The 15,492-nt window shown below is 40.2% G+C and overlaps 1 protein-coding gene across 2 annotated transcripts in view; it reads right to left on the bottom strand.

Moving 5' to 3' along the window:
• The window catches only part of Clpx (caseinolytic mitochondrial matrix peptidase chaperone subunit X), a 39,031-nt gene that overhangs the window by 15,663 nt on the left and 7,876 nt on the right, over window positions 1-15,492 (bottom strand). Inside the window, exons 2-6 of one of the 2 annotated variants that reach the window (XM_032909436.1) lie at window positions 14,311-14,471; window positions 12,517-12,634; window positions 5,512-5,666; window positions 3,769-3,928; window positions 2,333-2,374 (exon numbers count right to left, since the gene is read on the bottom strand). In XM_032909436.1, the coding sequence (XP_032765327.1) occupies window positions 2,333-2,374; window positions 3,769-3,928; window positions 5,512-5,666; window positions 12,517-12,634; window positions 14,311-14,471 (636 nt within the window). The remainder of the gene's footprint in view (window positions 1-2,332; window positions 2,375-3,768; window positions 3,929-5,511; window positions 5,667-12,516; window positions 12,635-14,310; window positions 14,472-15,492) is intronic. The other variant, XM_032909437.1, reaches the window with a different exon arrangement.

Below are 15,492 nucleotides of genomic sequence, written 5' to 3'. Positions count from 1 at the left end.
CAGAGAAACTCTGTCTCAAAAAACAAAATGAAAAACATATACCATTTATGTCTAAGAGCTCTATGCAGATATCTAACTTCTAAAGGAACATAAAAATACTTTTCAAAAATGTATTTTCTTAGTAGGATGAGGTAGTATACTTCTTTAACCCTAGGACTAGGCAGAGGCCAGCCTAGTATATATGACAAGCACCAGGACAGGGAAGGGGGTGGGGCAGGGCGATGTCTCATGCCTAAGCCACATGCTACTGTGTCAATGTGGATCAGAGGACAACTCTGGAGCACTGGGTCTTTCCTCCCTCCTCAATGAGGGTTCTGAGAACTGAACTCAAGTCATCAGGTTTTACACATCAAATGCATTATTACCTGAGCAATCTTGTCAGCCTGAGAAAAACTCCTGAATTATGTATTAGTCATGATTTTGGTCTAATGATCTAAACTTAGAACTCAAAATTCTACACAGGACATAATTAAACTGCATAATGATAAATTACACTTAAATATCTGAATGTTTGTTTACAAGTCAATCAATACAATTATAAACTGCTTTAACTGAGGGCTTTAGTACAATTATTTGTTAAAATTTAAATTATATTAGGTGTCTCACAGACAGTTTATTGTTATCATAAAACATCCATGACATTAAATTGTTACATATATTATTACATGAGCGGTATTTCAAAGTAATCACTATAGACTTTCTTTTACTAACTTATACTAATCTCACTAGATATCAGCCCAAATGTATTAGTATTGATTGCATATTTGATTATATCTTTAGATTTGAGAGTCTCTCTATGTATATTCAGGCTAGCCTGAGACTTTCACTGTAGCTCAAAGTGGCCTTAAATTCACATCCTTTTGTCTCCTGGATTACAAGCATGTGCTACCATGCTTGGTTTAGATCTTATATTCTTCTACATAATTTAATTCTATTGCATTAACTGTGAGTCTTTTTAAAAAAAAAAAAATAACCTTATGTGTACGAGTATTTTCCCTGCACGTATGTCTGTGTACCACTTGCCTGCTTAGTGCCTCTGGAGGCCAAAAGGGGCACTGGATCTCCTGGAACTGGAGCTTCAGACAGTTGGGAACTGCAGCTGAAGAGCAGCCAGTGCTCTTAGCCACTGAGCCAGCTCTCCAGCTCTACTGAGAGGATGTCTTATTTTTACTGTGTCATTTATTGAGAATCAGTATTTCCATAAATTTAAAAATAACTTGGTCAAGGTATGGTGGCACACATCTGTAACTTCAACACTCTACAATTCAAGGCCAACCTTGGCTACACAACTAGACCACTGTATCAAGCACAGACACACACACATTCATGCACTCATACACCAGAGACAATATAATTTTCTCTTTAAAAAATTTAAATTTGGGTTGGGGATTTAGCTCAGTGGTAGAGCGCTTGCCTAGCAAGCGCAAGGCCCTGGGTTCGGTCCCCAGCTCCGAAAAAAAGAAAAAAGAAAAAAAAATTTAAATTTAGTCAGGTGTTAGTGGTGCACACCTTTAAATCCAGCACTTGGGAAGCAGGCAGATCTCTGAATTAGAGGCCAGCCTAGTCTACAGAGCCAGTTCTAGGACAGCCAGTGCTACCCAGAGTAACCCTGTCTTGAAAAACAGCAACAAAAAATTAATTAGATGTGTTGATATTTTTTATTAGATTGTTTTCCCTCCGTGCTACAATATACATGCTGAGGTTAGAAGACAACTGTGGGAGTCCATTTCCTCCACAATGTGGAACCACTATGTGAGTACTGACTCAGATCACCAAGCTTGCACATCAAGGGTCATCACTTGCACTCACTTGGCCATCTCATTGGTCCACAAAAGATAAGGGCCTGGCGAGATGGCTTGAAAGTTAGAGTTTCATTCCCAGCACCCACAACAGGCAGTTCTCAACAACCTGGAACTCCAGCTCCAGAGGACCCAACACACCAGGCTCTCATGGACACCTGACCTTGTTTGTTGTTTGCTTGCTTGTTTGCTCTGAGACAAGGCTTTTCTGTGTAATCCTGATCTGAACTTTACTCTGTAGACCAGGCTGGCCTGGAACTCAGAGATCTGCCTACGTCTGCCTCTCGAATGCTGGGATTAAAGGTGTGCACCACTACCATCTCCTGATAAAATATTTTTAAAAATTTGTCCCAAAGTTACATATCACATATAAAAGAGACATTTAAATGATGCACAAGAGAGAGTTAAATAACCTAAATGAAATAAGCCTTCTTGGTAACACACAGGCGAGCAGATCATCACTAACTGAGATGCATCACTGAGGCCATCTCAGAAACAGAGAGTACAGACAGGGCCTGAGGGAGGCGACTTACTTGTAAATCTGTACTCATCCTCCCGTCTTCTTATTTCTAACTCTGAGAAAGGAGATAAAATATGAGATATTATATATGTGTTTACTTTGGGGCAGCCAAGAATGAATGCTTACTTCCTGCCTTCTTCCATTCATTTAAAGGGTGTATTCAGCTTTCCACTTTGCATGTTATGAAACAATTTCTATGCAACATCCTTTCTATGTTAGAACAACTGAAAGCAAGCTTAATGACAGTTGTCCAGGTACTAATAGTCACATACGTAGACTTTAAAATTACTATCTATTAAAACTATTGTCTATTCTAAGGATAATAATTTATGCATCATGAGTTGAAGATCTTCACACTATAAATCTGAAACCTTTTGCTCTTCTATCATCTCCTACAATTTAAATATAAATGACTGAAAAGAACTAGAAAATAGTTGCTGTACAACGAGACTGCACTCTTTGGACCTTATAAAATGAAGGTCCTAAGTCCACATAAAGTATGACTTCCACTTTCTAAAAAGAAGGTCAACTATATTACCACATAAGTATCTTACAAAAAGCTCAACAAGTGAACAGTGTCTTCACTAAATCGGTTATGTATTTAGTAGCTACTTAAAAGAATATAATTCTCAAATTGTATGAAAATGACTAAAAGAACCTAAAATGCTGATTTTACACCTGGATCAGAAATCAAGGCTCCTTGGACAACAAAATGAAAATCTAAATATTTACATTTTATTTGCATTGCAGTGTATATTTAAAAAGTCAATTCTATTACTATAATTTATTGTCCACAGTGAGCTGACATTACATAGTACAATGATATACTACAATCTCAGATTAATAGGAAATATACTGAAAATTACTTACAAATTTGCCCTTAACCTCATTCTGTAGCTGCCCCCACTCCCAAAAAAAGAATGCTAACAGTGCTGTTAAGTAATCATCTCTGACTTAGGCAAATAAAATTCTGCATCCTGAACCCAAAAGACAAAAGCTGGAGTTGTCCGAGCACTGCAATGATCTGTCCACAGTGATCTCAAGAATTCAAAGACGCTCAACCTCTATTGCAGCGGCCTGCAAGTCTCTGTTGGTTTGTGTGATGCTCATTAGCAAAGGCAAAGGCCTGGGAGGGCCAAGCAGGGGCCCCACAGCTGAGCTCCTCACACATTTCCTAAAGAGATCCTCAACAAACACACTTTATTCTGTGACTCCAAGTTTTAAGAAACAGTACTTACCTTAACTAAAGTTAATGTACTTTGGCATTTTTTATTCTTGCCTACTTAATAAAAAAAATAAAGCCACTGGTAAGGCTCCAAAATGATTTATTTCATAGTCCACTGTGAGGTAATTTAAAATGTTGTACATGGTAAGATTATGTCCAAAAGAGCTACAAATAAAGATTAGGCATAGTAATCTACATTGTGGTCAATTACCAAAAACACTGACCTCTAGGTGTTAATGATGTCTGCTTCTCAACCTCTGCTTGCTGTCTCAGATTAGCTGGAATATTATTATATATTCTCTTATAATGATTATACACGGCAACTGAAAGCACTTTCTTAGCAAACGACTGGCCAACCACATACTTGTCGAGGTAGTTATAGATCTGAAAAACGATTAGGCATAAACGATTCACTACGAGCCATCACAAGAACAAACATATTTTGAAACTACAAGCCAAAACACATTTTCTTAGAGTTTCAAATCTGAAAAAGTTCTCATTAAAAATGAAGTGTCTACGGCTGGAGAGATGGCCCAGGGGTTAAGAGCGCTCGCACTCCTGCACAGGATTATAGTTTAGTTCCCAGCACCCACAGAGGCAGCTCAGCACTGCTTGTAATTCCACCTCCAGGGAATTTGATACCCTCTTCTGGCCTGAGCAGGCACCCACCCCCCAAACATACACAGGTACAGACACATGCACACCTACACATAAAAGAGAAAGAAAGAAATCTTTTTAAAAAGTTATTCATTTACCTGAACAGCACTTACAATCTCGTTCTTTCTTTTCTGTAGGGGAGGGCAGTGCTTGGGATCAAACCCAGGGCATGGATGCTACCTTTTGTGTTCTGCCATTGAACCACAACCTCAACTCACTTTGTTAATAAAAATTAAAGCTATATTACCAACTGTTTGGAACCAGCATCAATTTCTCGAGTTTTTAATAAAGAAGGAACTGGACGTGGTGCCACAAGTTTGTATTCTATTATGTGGTAGACAGAGGCAAGAGGATCTCAAGTTCGATGCCAGTCTGAGTGACATAGTAACACCTTGTCTCTATAATAACCATGCACACAGATGCACACACACTCAGAAGCTATTAATATCAATCAATTCCCGAGAAGTTAAATCACTTATGCATTTTCTAGAACTTTGACCCAGATCTATACAAATTAACAAAGATATAAAGCTTACTATTATTTTTCATGACCATTTCTTTAGCCTTAAATTATAAAATTTTCAAATCTTACCCATTCCTCACATGTTCTATCTCAGCATTACTAAGTTTGCCACAGCATTCATGGAGACAGACAGTGAGGAGGGCAAGTGTGCAGACCACCAGTACATGCCAGGACAAAGGATGCAAGGCCAACAAATATGGGCTTCTAGGTTCTCAAAAATACACACTACGTAGTCAGAGCAACCAGTGCACACTCTCATTCCTTCACAGGACCAAATCCCAGTGTCAGAAACATATGCATAGAGTTCATACCATAAAAGCCATGGTGGCACACAAAGGGCAGACCTAGAAGTTCTCTTCTGATCTCCACACACATACGAAGAGCACATATAGGTGCACATTTACAAACACACAAACTAAGTTAAATTAAAAATTAAAAACTTATATAGCTAGGCACAGTAGCTTATGCCCATAATACCAGCACTTTAAGGGTGAAGGCTGGAGGATCAGAAGTTCATCTTGAACTATGTAGGGAGTTCAAGGTTAATCCAGGCTACTTGGGACATGGGCCTCAGTAAAATATAACAAAACCAAAACAACAAAAAAGGTAAACACCTTGCCTAGCAAGCACAAGGCCCTGGGTTCGGTCTCCAGCTCCGAAAAAAAGAAAAAAGAAAAAGAAAAAGAAAAAAAAAAGGTAAACACCTGATGAGCTTATCTAGACACAGGGTTTAATATAAACCGGAAGGGTGAAGCAATGGAATGTCTTCAGGAGAAAAGGTGTCTACCTTTTTTGGGGGTGGAGGTGGTTTCTGCTGGAATGCCAACTTCACGGCCTCTGCGGCTGACTCTGGTTCTTTAATTATGCTTTTCTTTGAGTCCGCTTCCGATAGCACAACGAAAAAATGATGACATTTTTCACACTTAACAAAACGCGTGGAAGCTGAAAAAAAGGTCAAGAGAGGAAAACTTTACAAATAATTTCAATAGTATTCATCTTTTTTTTTTTCTTTTTTCTTTTTTTCGGAGCTGGGGACCGAACCCAGGGCCTTGTGCTTACTAGGCAAGCGTTCTACCACTGAGCTAAATCCCCAACCCCAATAGTATTCATCTTAAAAACTCACTGTAGGTCTGGGGATGTGGCTCAGTGCCTCAGCGCCTCAGTGCCTCAGCTAGTTGACTTTTTGTCCACTGGATGTGGCAGTACATGGCTATAATCTGGGCCCTTGTGAGGCTGAGGCAGAAGGACAAAACACTCAAGGTCATAACGAGCACAGTCACAGGCCAGCATAGGTCAGAAAGTAAGACCTTGTACCAAAAACCAAAAACAAGTGGGAAAAAAAACACAGAAAAACCAGGCCAGGGAGACAGCCAATAGGGCAAGGTATGTGTGTCTAAGCCCAGTTCAATCCCTGGAATCCACATGGTAGGAGAGAACAGACTCCCAATAAATTACCCTCTGATCTCCTCACATGCACACATATAAATAAATGTATTAAAACAATTAGAACATTTTATTAATTGCCACTGGATTCTTTCTCACTGAGACCTGGCTATGGCCCAGCTTCCCGTTTACTAGAGATGACGTTAGAGCCAGTTTGAGAAGAGGCCCATCATCACTTGAATGAACTCTGACAAGACTGTGAGTAGATTTTCTGTTTTTTTTTTAATGAAAACTTTCAGTATTTAGAGTGATTTTAATTGCTAAATATGTAAGAGATACCCCTGACAGGTTTTCTCTGTGTAGCCCTGGCTGTTGTGGAACTGCTCTGTAGAACAGGCTGGTCTTGAACTCAGACATCTGGGGCCTCTGCTTCCCATCAGCCACATGTAGAGGCATGCTGTGGGGGTGGGGCAGAAGATAAGGTCAGATCTCCAGAGCTAGTTACAGGTGGTTGGCTGTAAGCCACCCGACATAGATGCTGGAATCTGTGTGTGGATCCTCAGGAAGAATCGCAAGCTTTCTTAACCACTGAGCTGTCTCTCCAGTCCTACTGCTTCTGTTTTTAAACACAAGCCAATTTAGAATACATGATGAGAGAAAGGAGGAGAGGTAAGTTAACCCAAACTAAAGATGTATGAAAAACCCTCTACTTGGTAAGTTAATTTTAAAAATGTGACTTAGAGGCTATAGAGGTGGCTTGGTGGTTAAGAATGCTTACTGCGGGGTTGGGGATTTAGCTCAGTGGTAGAGTGCTTGCCTAGCAAGTGCAAGGCCCTGGGTTCGGTCCCCAGCTCCGAAAAAAAAAAAAAAAAAAAAAAAAAAAAAAAAAAAAAAAAAAAAACCAAAAGAATGCTTACTGCTCTTGCAAACGACCTATGTTCCAGTCGCAGCACCGACATGGCAGCTCACAGCAGTTTAGAACCAAATTTCCAGGGGACCTAAGACTCTTTTACTTTACTGGACTTATGTATACAAGTGTTACACATAAGCCCATGCATACACACACATATATGACTTTTTTATACATGTATTTATTATATATATAAGTACACTGTAGCTATCTTCAGACACACCAGAAGAAGGCTTCAGATCTCATTACAGATGATTGTGAGCCACCATGTGGATGCTGGGAATTGAACTCAGGACCTCTAGAAGAGCAGTTGGTGTTCGTAACCACTGAGCCATCTCCCCATCCCTACCCCCTTTTTTTACACATATACAATTTTTTAAAATCTTAGTCTTAAGTATAATTTTTTAAAAAGTTTGAACACGGGTATCTCAATGCCAGGTGGAGGGTTATCTCCCACTATGAGTTGGTCAGGGGGAGGCCAGAAACCCCAAAATAACACATGCCATTGCCATTGTTCTTGGATGACCATGAAAACAAGAGTGTAAACCATAATGTTTAAAAATACAACACCTTGGTTGCAGACATAGAGAAATCAAGCTGGAACTGACACAAAGTCTTCCTCCCTATTGGCTAGCTCTCACAGTCCCAGAAGGCACTATGTAGGCCACTGGGTTACTTATCAGCCTGGCCAAACTCTGAACGCTACAATCCTGATCTGCTGCCAGGTAACATGGAGCCACTGGTGCAACAGTGGTTCAAAGGTTATAGTAATAACCAACCTCTTCTGGATCTGATTAAGCCTGCTCCACAGTTAGAAACTCATGCCTGGAACTCTAAACCAGGTCAAACCCCATGACTGCAGAGGTCAAGGCCTTGGGGCAGGTGAGGTAGAACCTACTTTGTCTTGTTAAATGGACGTGTTGGCCAACTGCTTTCTAAGTGTCTATGTTTGTAGATAGTTACTGATGTCCTCAACCTTCACAGGGAAGCGCTTCTTTGCAATGATCAGCAGTTACCGGTCAAAGTGCTAAGAACAAATGACTAGTGGGTGTTCAGCACTAATCCCCTCCCGCCCCAAAACAAGGATCGAATAAGAAGGGGCAGAAAGAATGTTAGGAGCTAGAGGACGGGAAAGAGTGTTGTAAAGGACTGTCTTTAGAACGGGACATAGCTACCCCTGTACTTATGAATTCACTACAACTTTAGCTACCTGTACAGTAGAGGCCAAAGAGATCGGTCAACATTTCAAAGGACTAACTGGTTAGGTTAATCCCAGCACTTGAGAGGCAGATGCACATGCTTGCTTTATTATTGTTTTGATACAATATCTTTTCAAAAGTTTTTTAAGATTCATTTTACTTTTTGAGAATAATTTTTAAAAATTATTCCACGTACATGCATGTTTATCTGTACACTACATGTGTAGAGTCCTCACAGAAGCCCGCAGAGGGCGTTGGATCCCCTAGACCTCAAAGTTACAGACATTTGTGAGCCACCATGTGGGCGCTGGGAAATGGAACCTGGATAACTCTAGGGAAACAGTGTCTTCCAGCCACAGGAGAACTGAAGCTCAGGTGACTCAGAGGCCGTGTGGTAGCAAGCCTAGGGCCTGTGCAGATTTAATCAGAAGGGTAAGAGGAAGTAGGCACAGGGCCCTGCCCCAACCAAGAGCTACCAGTAATTGATACCTGCTGGGAAAAGCAAAACCAGTTTTCTCTTGCCTCCGAAGGCCATCACAAAACAAACTCCACAGTATATTTATGGCCTTTTCTTTGTTTTGTTCTGTTTGCTTTGGCATTTTTTTCTTATTAGTTTGTTTGTTTTTGTGGGGTTTTAGGAGTGGGAGATATTGGTTTCTTGATTTTTTTTTTCTCCAAAGAACGTTTTAAAACATTTGTGGGTAGAAAGATAAGAATCTGAGAGGAGCCAGAAAAGGGGAACAAATTTTATAGAAATAGCTTTAATTAAGAAAAAAGTTATGCTCTCTTGCTCTCTCTTTGTTCTTTTCTTTTCCTTGCTCTTCCCCTTTGTCCCTGTCCCTTCTCTTCCCATTCCTCACTTCCCCCGACGTGCCCATGGCCAGCCTTCTTTTCTCTCCTCTCCCCTTCTCTCATTAAACCTCTCCATGTAGAACCATGAAAAAAAAAAAAAAAGAAAAAGAGAAAAGTTCTTGTAGGAGCTGGAGAGATGTCTCAGTGAACAGGAGAACACATTAGTCTTAGACTGGAACTGATGTTGCTCACACAACCCATGTCAGGAGGCTCTAACTCCAGGGGGATCCAATGCCTCTGTCCTGTGTGGGTACTTGCTCAGGCAAATACCCACATGGAGATACATACACACCTACATATTACTAAAATAAATTTTAAGGGGCTAAAGAGATGAATCAATGGTCAACAGCACTGCCTGCTCTTCTAGGGGACCCAGGTTCCATTTCCCAGCACCCACATGGTGGCTCACAAATGTCTATAGCTCCTGAGTTCTGGGGGAACTCAAGACCCCCACTTCAGGCTTCTGTGGGGACTGCACACAAACATGGAGGCAAAAATATCCATATACAAAATAATTTTTAAAAATTATTTCAAAATATAAAATGAACCTTCAAAAAATTTTAAAAAGATAATCTATTAAAACAATAAAGCATATACATGTGCATGAACACACACGAACACACACACACACACACACACACACACACACACACACACACACATATTCCGGATGTTCCAGCAGCAAACTGTAAACTACAAGGACTGACTTACATATGCTGTGCATTTACTAATCACTTACAAAACATTCAAGCCATCAAATCCGAACATTAACACAAGTTCAAATATATAACTGCCATTTCCCACTGAAGGAAAAGCAGTGAGCGTCATTATTGTATAACGAGGTACAAGTTCACAGCTGTTATTGAAGGCAAACAGGGCAAGGATTAAAGGGCAGAGATGCCTCTCATCTAGTTCAGGCTGTGTGACAGGAAAATCTGGCTTGAAAACAGAAGACCAAAATATTTCTCTAAGGAAATTAGGTCAAAGGGAAAGAGATTAAACACCACTATGTCTCATCTGAACAAGTTGAAGGGCTGCTTACATTTAACTTGAATACTGGATTTGCAATACAAGTGTATGGTGAAGCAAGTTTGCTATATGCTCAAATTCAATGACTCAATTTTACTTATTCAAATACCATGGAGGTGACATGAATTTATAAGGCATAATTCTTAACTTTTAAAAGCAGGCCACACATCCCACGGGCTGAAGGCCTAGGCAAAGCAAATGGGGGGAAAAGTGGGCCAGGGAGGTGACTCAGAGGGTAAAAGTGCATGCTGCCAAGATTGATGACCCGAGTTTGATCCCTGAAGCCACATAAAGTGGAGAGAACCACCTCCTTCACATCGCCCTTGAGATATTTTATGCGTGTATACACGTATACACACACACACACACACACACACACACACACACACACACACACACACACACGGAAGAGGGAAAGAAGGGATGTCAACAGACTGCTAGCACTCCTCCTTTTCTGTTTCTGGGGCATGAAAGGAACAGTTCTTTTTTCCATTGCACATTCCCATTGGCACAGTGTTCTTGTACAAGTACACAAGGCCAAGTAATGCTCTGAAACTATGAGCCAAAATAAATACTTCCTTTTTTTAAGTTGTTCTGTCAGTGCAGTGTCACAGAAACAAGGAGAGTACCTGACACAATGCAGAGTACAACAGCTGCAACAGAGGCTACATGGTCCACAAACCCTGAAGTATTTATGGTTGGCCTTTTCCAGCAAATGTTGCTGACTTGTGCTATGCTATGTTTAAAAGACCTGTGAAGCAAGCACCTGAACCTGGGTCTAGTACCTAGAATACATAATGGAGCTCTTCAACATTGGATACCTCATCAGAAATGAACAAAGTCTTCAAATAGTCATCTAGCCACAGAACACTCACAAATGCCCAAATGACACTAGACATTATATACAGGTCATTGGCAAAACACAAATTAAAATGACATAATGAGTCATAATGGCAGTGCTCTTCCAGACTACGTGACAGAAATCCCCAGACTCTACGATTTTACTTCATCATGTTGGATTTGTCTAGAAAATATCATTGTTCACGTCCACCACTTTCAGCTTATACGGCAATCCAAATTATGATTTATTCTAATTGATTTTTTCTTTTACCAGTTAAATCCCTGAAGAACACGTCTTAGAGTCAAACTGTCCAATAGAGCTACTTTAAAATTATTTTATTAGCAGGGCAGGTGATGCAATGCATGCCTTTAATCTCAGTACTCAAGAGGCAAAGGCAGGCATATCTGTGTGTTTGAGGCCAGTCTGGTCTACATAGTAAGTTCCAGGACAACAGGAGCTAGGCAGAGACTCTGTCTCAAAAAAAAGCTTCCCAAAACTATAAAAATGGTAAATATGAAAATGTAACTGAAGTATTGAGGCATGACTGCCATCCCTGTACTTAGGAGGATGAGATCATGGAGTTCAAAGCTAGCTGGCTATACAGCAAGACTGTACCAAAGCTTGGGGAAAGAAAGGAAGAAAAGGGGGGGGGAGAAAAGAAAAAAGAAAGAGGAATACAGGAAGGGAATGGGAGGGAATAACAAAAAAAGAAACCTTCTGACAGGGACACAGGAAGGCTGGCATGTGGTACAGTGCAATCTTCCCCTGATTATAATTAGCTCTAAAGCATGTAGGCATGAGTCATTTGATGTAATGCACTTTGTTCTTACTGTTCAGAGTAGCCTGAACCATTAATAATCATCAAACACTTCCCAAAATTGAGATTTCTCTCTTCTGGCATATCAGTACCCAGAAGAAATTAGCTTAATACATGAATGACTGATCATCCTGGCATATGGGCTACTTAATAAAGTTACGATGGTTTGTATATGCTTGGCCCAGGGAGTGGCATTATTAGGTGGTATGGCCTTGTTGGAGTAGGTGTGTCACTGTGGGCTTGGCCTTATGACCCTCATCCTAGCTGCCTGGAAGCCAGTCTTCCACTAGCAGCCTTCAGATGAAGATGTAGAACTCTCAACTCTGCCTGTACCATGCCTGTCTGTATGCTGCCATGTTCCTACCTTGATGATAACAACTGAGCCTCTGAACCTGTAAGCCAGCCCCAATTAAATGTTGTCCTTTTTAAGACTTGCCTTGGTCATGGTGTCTGCTCAAGATGAAAGTGTTTGAAGAATGTAAAAATATAGTATAGTATAAGTCTTAGATTTCCTAAAACCAATGACTAGACTCACAAAAACTCACAAAATCCAAATCTGAAATGAATATATTAAAGCAAATTAAACAAATATTTTCTCTTTTCCTCTTAGAATGCAAAGTGCTACCTGTCCTAGAAATTTTTTAGTGTTTTTAGAACATTTAGAGGATCGCAAGATCAGGGCAAAACTCATTCTGGTTTATATAATTTCTATACAATCAATGGCCTGTATCAAAAGGGGAAAGAAAACTCAAAATACTTACACACAAAGGTCTCTACGTGTGTGCACAAGTCGCCACATTTAGGGCAGCGAAGTTGGTTTCCACCTTTCCCGGAATTCCCAGAGCCTGATTTTTTGCTGCTTCCTTCAGTCACTGATTTCTAATGTTCATGAAAGAGAAAAGGGTAGTAAAACCATTTGTTTCAGATATCATTTACATGAAGCTTAGCTGTAAACAACAATTCATATTAATCTTACAGTTTTACAATTGTGGGCTGGAAAGATTGCTCAGTGCTTAAGAGCACTGAGTTCAATTCCCAGCAACCATATGGTGGCTCACAACCTTCTGTAATGGAATCTGATGCCCTCTTCTGGTGTGTGTGAAGACAGCCACAGTGTACTCACATGCATACATATACATACATACATACATACATACATACATACATACATACATAAATCTTTAAAAAATTTTTACGATTTCCATGCTGGAAATATTAGTATGATTTGTATACAAAAGGTCTACCATAAAAAAATCAAATCAGTCCTAGCTACTATGTATTTATCTAAAGACATTTTTTAAAAAATACATATTAAAAAAAAAATATACACACACACACACACACACACACACACATATTTCTTTGGTTCTTTGAGACAGGGTTTCGCTGTGTAGCCCTAGCTGTCCTGGAACACACTTTGTAGAGCAAGGTGGTCTCAAAATCAGAGATCCGCCTACCCCTGCTCCCCATGTGCTGGGACTAAAGGTGTGTACCACCACTGCCCAGCTAGTGATTCCCATTCTAAATGAGATGTAAAAAAGCTATTTATAGGAATAATCCAGGCTGGTGGTTCATACCTATAATCTCAGTGCTCAATAAATTGGATCAGAAGACTTAACAAATATTTAAACTCACTCTATAAACCAGGCTGGCTTCAAACTCACAGAGAACCACCTACCTCTTCCTCCCAAGAGCTGGGATTGAAGATGTACACAGCACCAGCCAGCTTAAATCTTTTAAATTTTATGTGCACTGGCTTTTTTACCTGCTTGCACGTCTGCACACCACATATGTGCAGTGCCTGTGCAGGCCAAGAGGACATCAGATCCCTGGGACTGGAGTACAGACAGGCCTGAGCTGCCATGTGGGTGCTGGGAATTGACGTTCAAGCCTGTGGGAAAGTAGCCTCCCCTTCTTTTTTTTTTTTTTTCTTTCTTTCTTTCTTTCTTTTTTTTTTTTTTTTTGGTTTTCTGAGACAGGGTTTCTCTGTCCTAGCTATCCTGGAACTCTGTAGTTCTAAGCTGGCCTTAAACTTTAAAAGATCCACCTGCCTCTACTTCCCAAGTGCTGTGATTAAAGGTGTGCACCACCACCACCCAGCAGTCATTTCTTAAACACTTGAGCAGTGAGATTTGTGTATGAAAATGGATATTCCTCACTCAATCTGACTAATCATGTCATTATTTAATGACAGTTTATGCTTAAGATATCAGGACTTTACTCTCTGCTTACTAAGTACAATGAGTATACAAGTATTGTATCATACAAGCCAAGCAGTGAATAAGCTGGACAGGGTGGGCACTCAGGAGCCTGAAGTGAGAGGATCCCATTCCAGGGCTGCCTGGGTTATACAGCAAGTTGCAGGACAGCCTAAGTCACAAGGAAACTGCTTCAAACAACCAAAACAACAGATTCCAAATAAGAACTCAGACTCTTCAGATCATTTTATGTAATTCATATTTCCTACAGAACACATTTAAACAGAGTACATAACTATTATTCTATTTAGCTCTTTACAGACAGGAATGTACAGATGCCAATAAGACAGAAATAACCTTATTTCCATCTCCGGAGCCATCCTTGTTTGTCCCATCTTTTGAGGCAAAGTATGCTGGTGTTTCTGAAAAGGTTCTAAGGGGAGCTCTGCGCAGAATCTGAGTGTCCAAGGTCCCCAGTCTTCCTAAAACTGGCACATGAATGCGCCCACAAGAAATACCTGGAGGGAGAAGGAAGTCTATTAGTTTTCATACAGAATACTGATATGTCTCAATAAATTCCCAGGAGGCTCAGTGAAGAGCATTGGCTGCTCTTCCAGAGGACCTGTATTTGAGTCCTAGCAACCACAATTCCAAGAGTTCCAACGACTTCTTCTGGCCTCTTCAAGTACCAGACATATACATGGCACACATACATTCAATTAAGTACATTTACCCACATAAAATAAAATCTTAAAATGAACAAAGTCCTGGTGAATAAAAGTTAAACACAGAAAGGTTGAAACTCGCTGGCTTTCCCAGAAAGGCCACACACCAAGGGCAAAGTGCTTCCAGAAACAGGCATGGCCTCAGATGGATGATCCCATCCAAGTACACTGTTTGCAGATCAAGTCTTTAAAAGCAAGATCACATAGGTCATAATAACCTGTGGCTCTTTTAAAATGACACAAGTTTAAACACATACTCTACCTGCAAGTTTTTTAAAAAGGTCTTTCACATGCTATATTTGTATTTTTTTGTGTACTATTTGTACCTTGAAGATAAGCGTACTGTGGCAACTTTTGTCTCTCTGGTTACCTGAAGGTTGTATCACTTCTTTCAAAAATTGCACATTTCTCCACTTACATGGTTGTTGGGTTCTTTCTCAGTAGAGAACCTGACACAGTGATCAGAATGGTGGTTGTTAAGAGTGGAGGAATGGACGGTTTTGGTTGGGCAGCGTTTTAGATTTACAAGAGACATGGATGGTGGTGATGGTTTAACAACACTAACACTGTAAGACGTACAGCTGGCCAGATGGCTCAGCAGGTAAAGGTACTTGATGTGCAAGCCTGAAGAATGGAGGTTTCAGGCTGGCTCCCTGATGAAAGAAGAAAATTGACTCTAGGGAGGCAGAGGCAGAGGCAGGTGGATTTCTGTTAAGTTCAAGGCCAATATGCTACAAAGCAAGTAACCTATCTCAAAATAATAAATAAATAAATAAATAAATAAATAAATAAATAAATAAATAAATAAATAAAT

This window comes from Rattus rattus, chromosome 8 (genome assembly GCF_011064425.1).
Source record: "Rattus rattus isolate New Zealand chromosome 8, Rrattus_CSIRO_v1, whole genome shotgun sequence".
Classification (NCBI taxonomy): Eukaryota; Metazoa; Chordata; class Mammalia; order Rodentia; family Muridae; genus Rattus; species Rattus rattus.
This window is presented reverse-complemented; position numbering and strand designations above follow the sequence as displayed.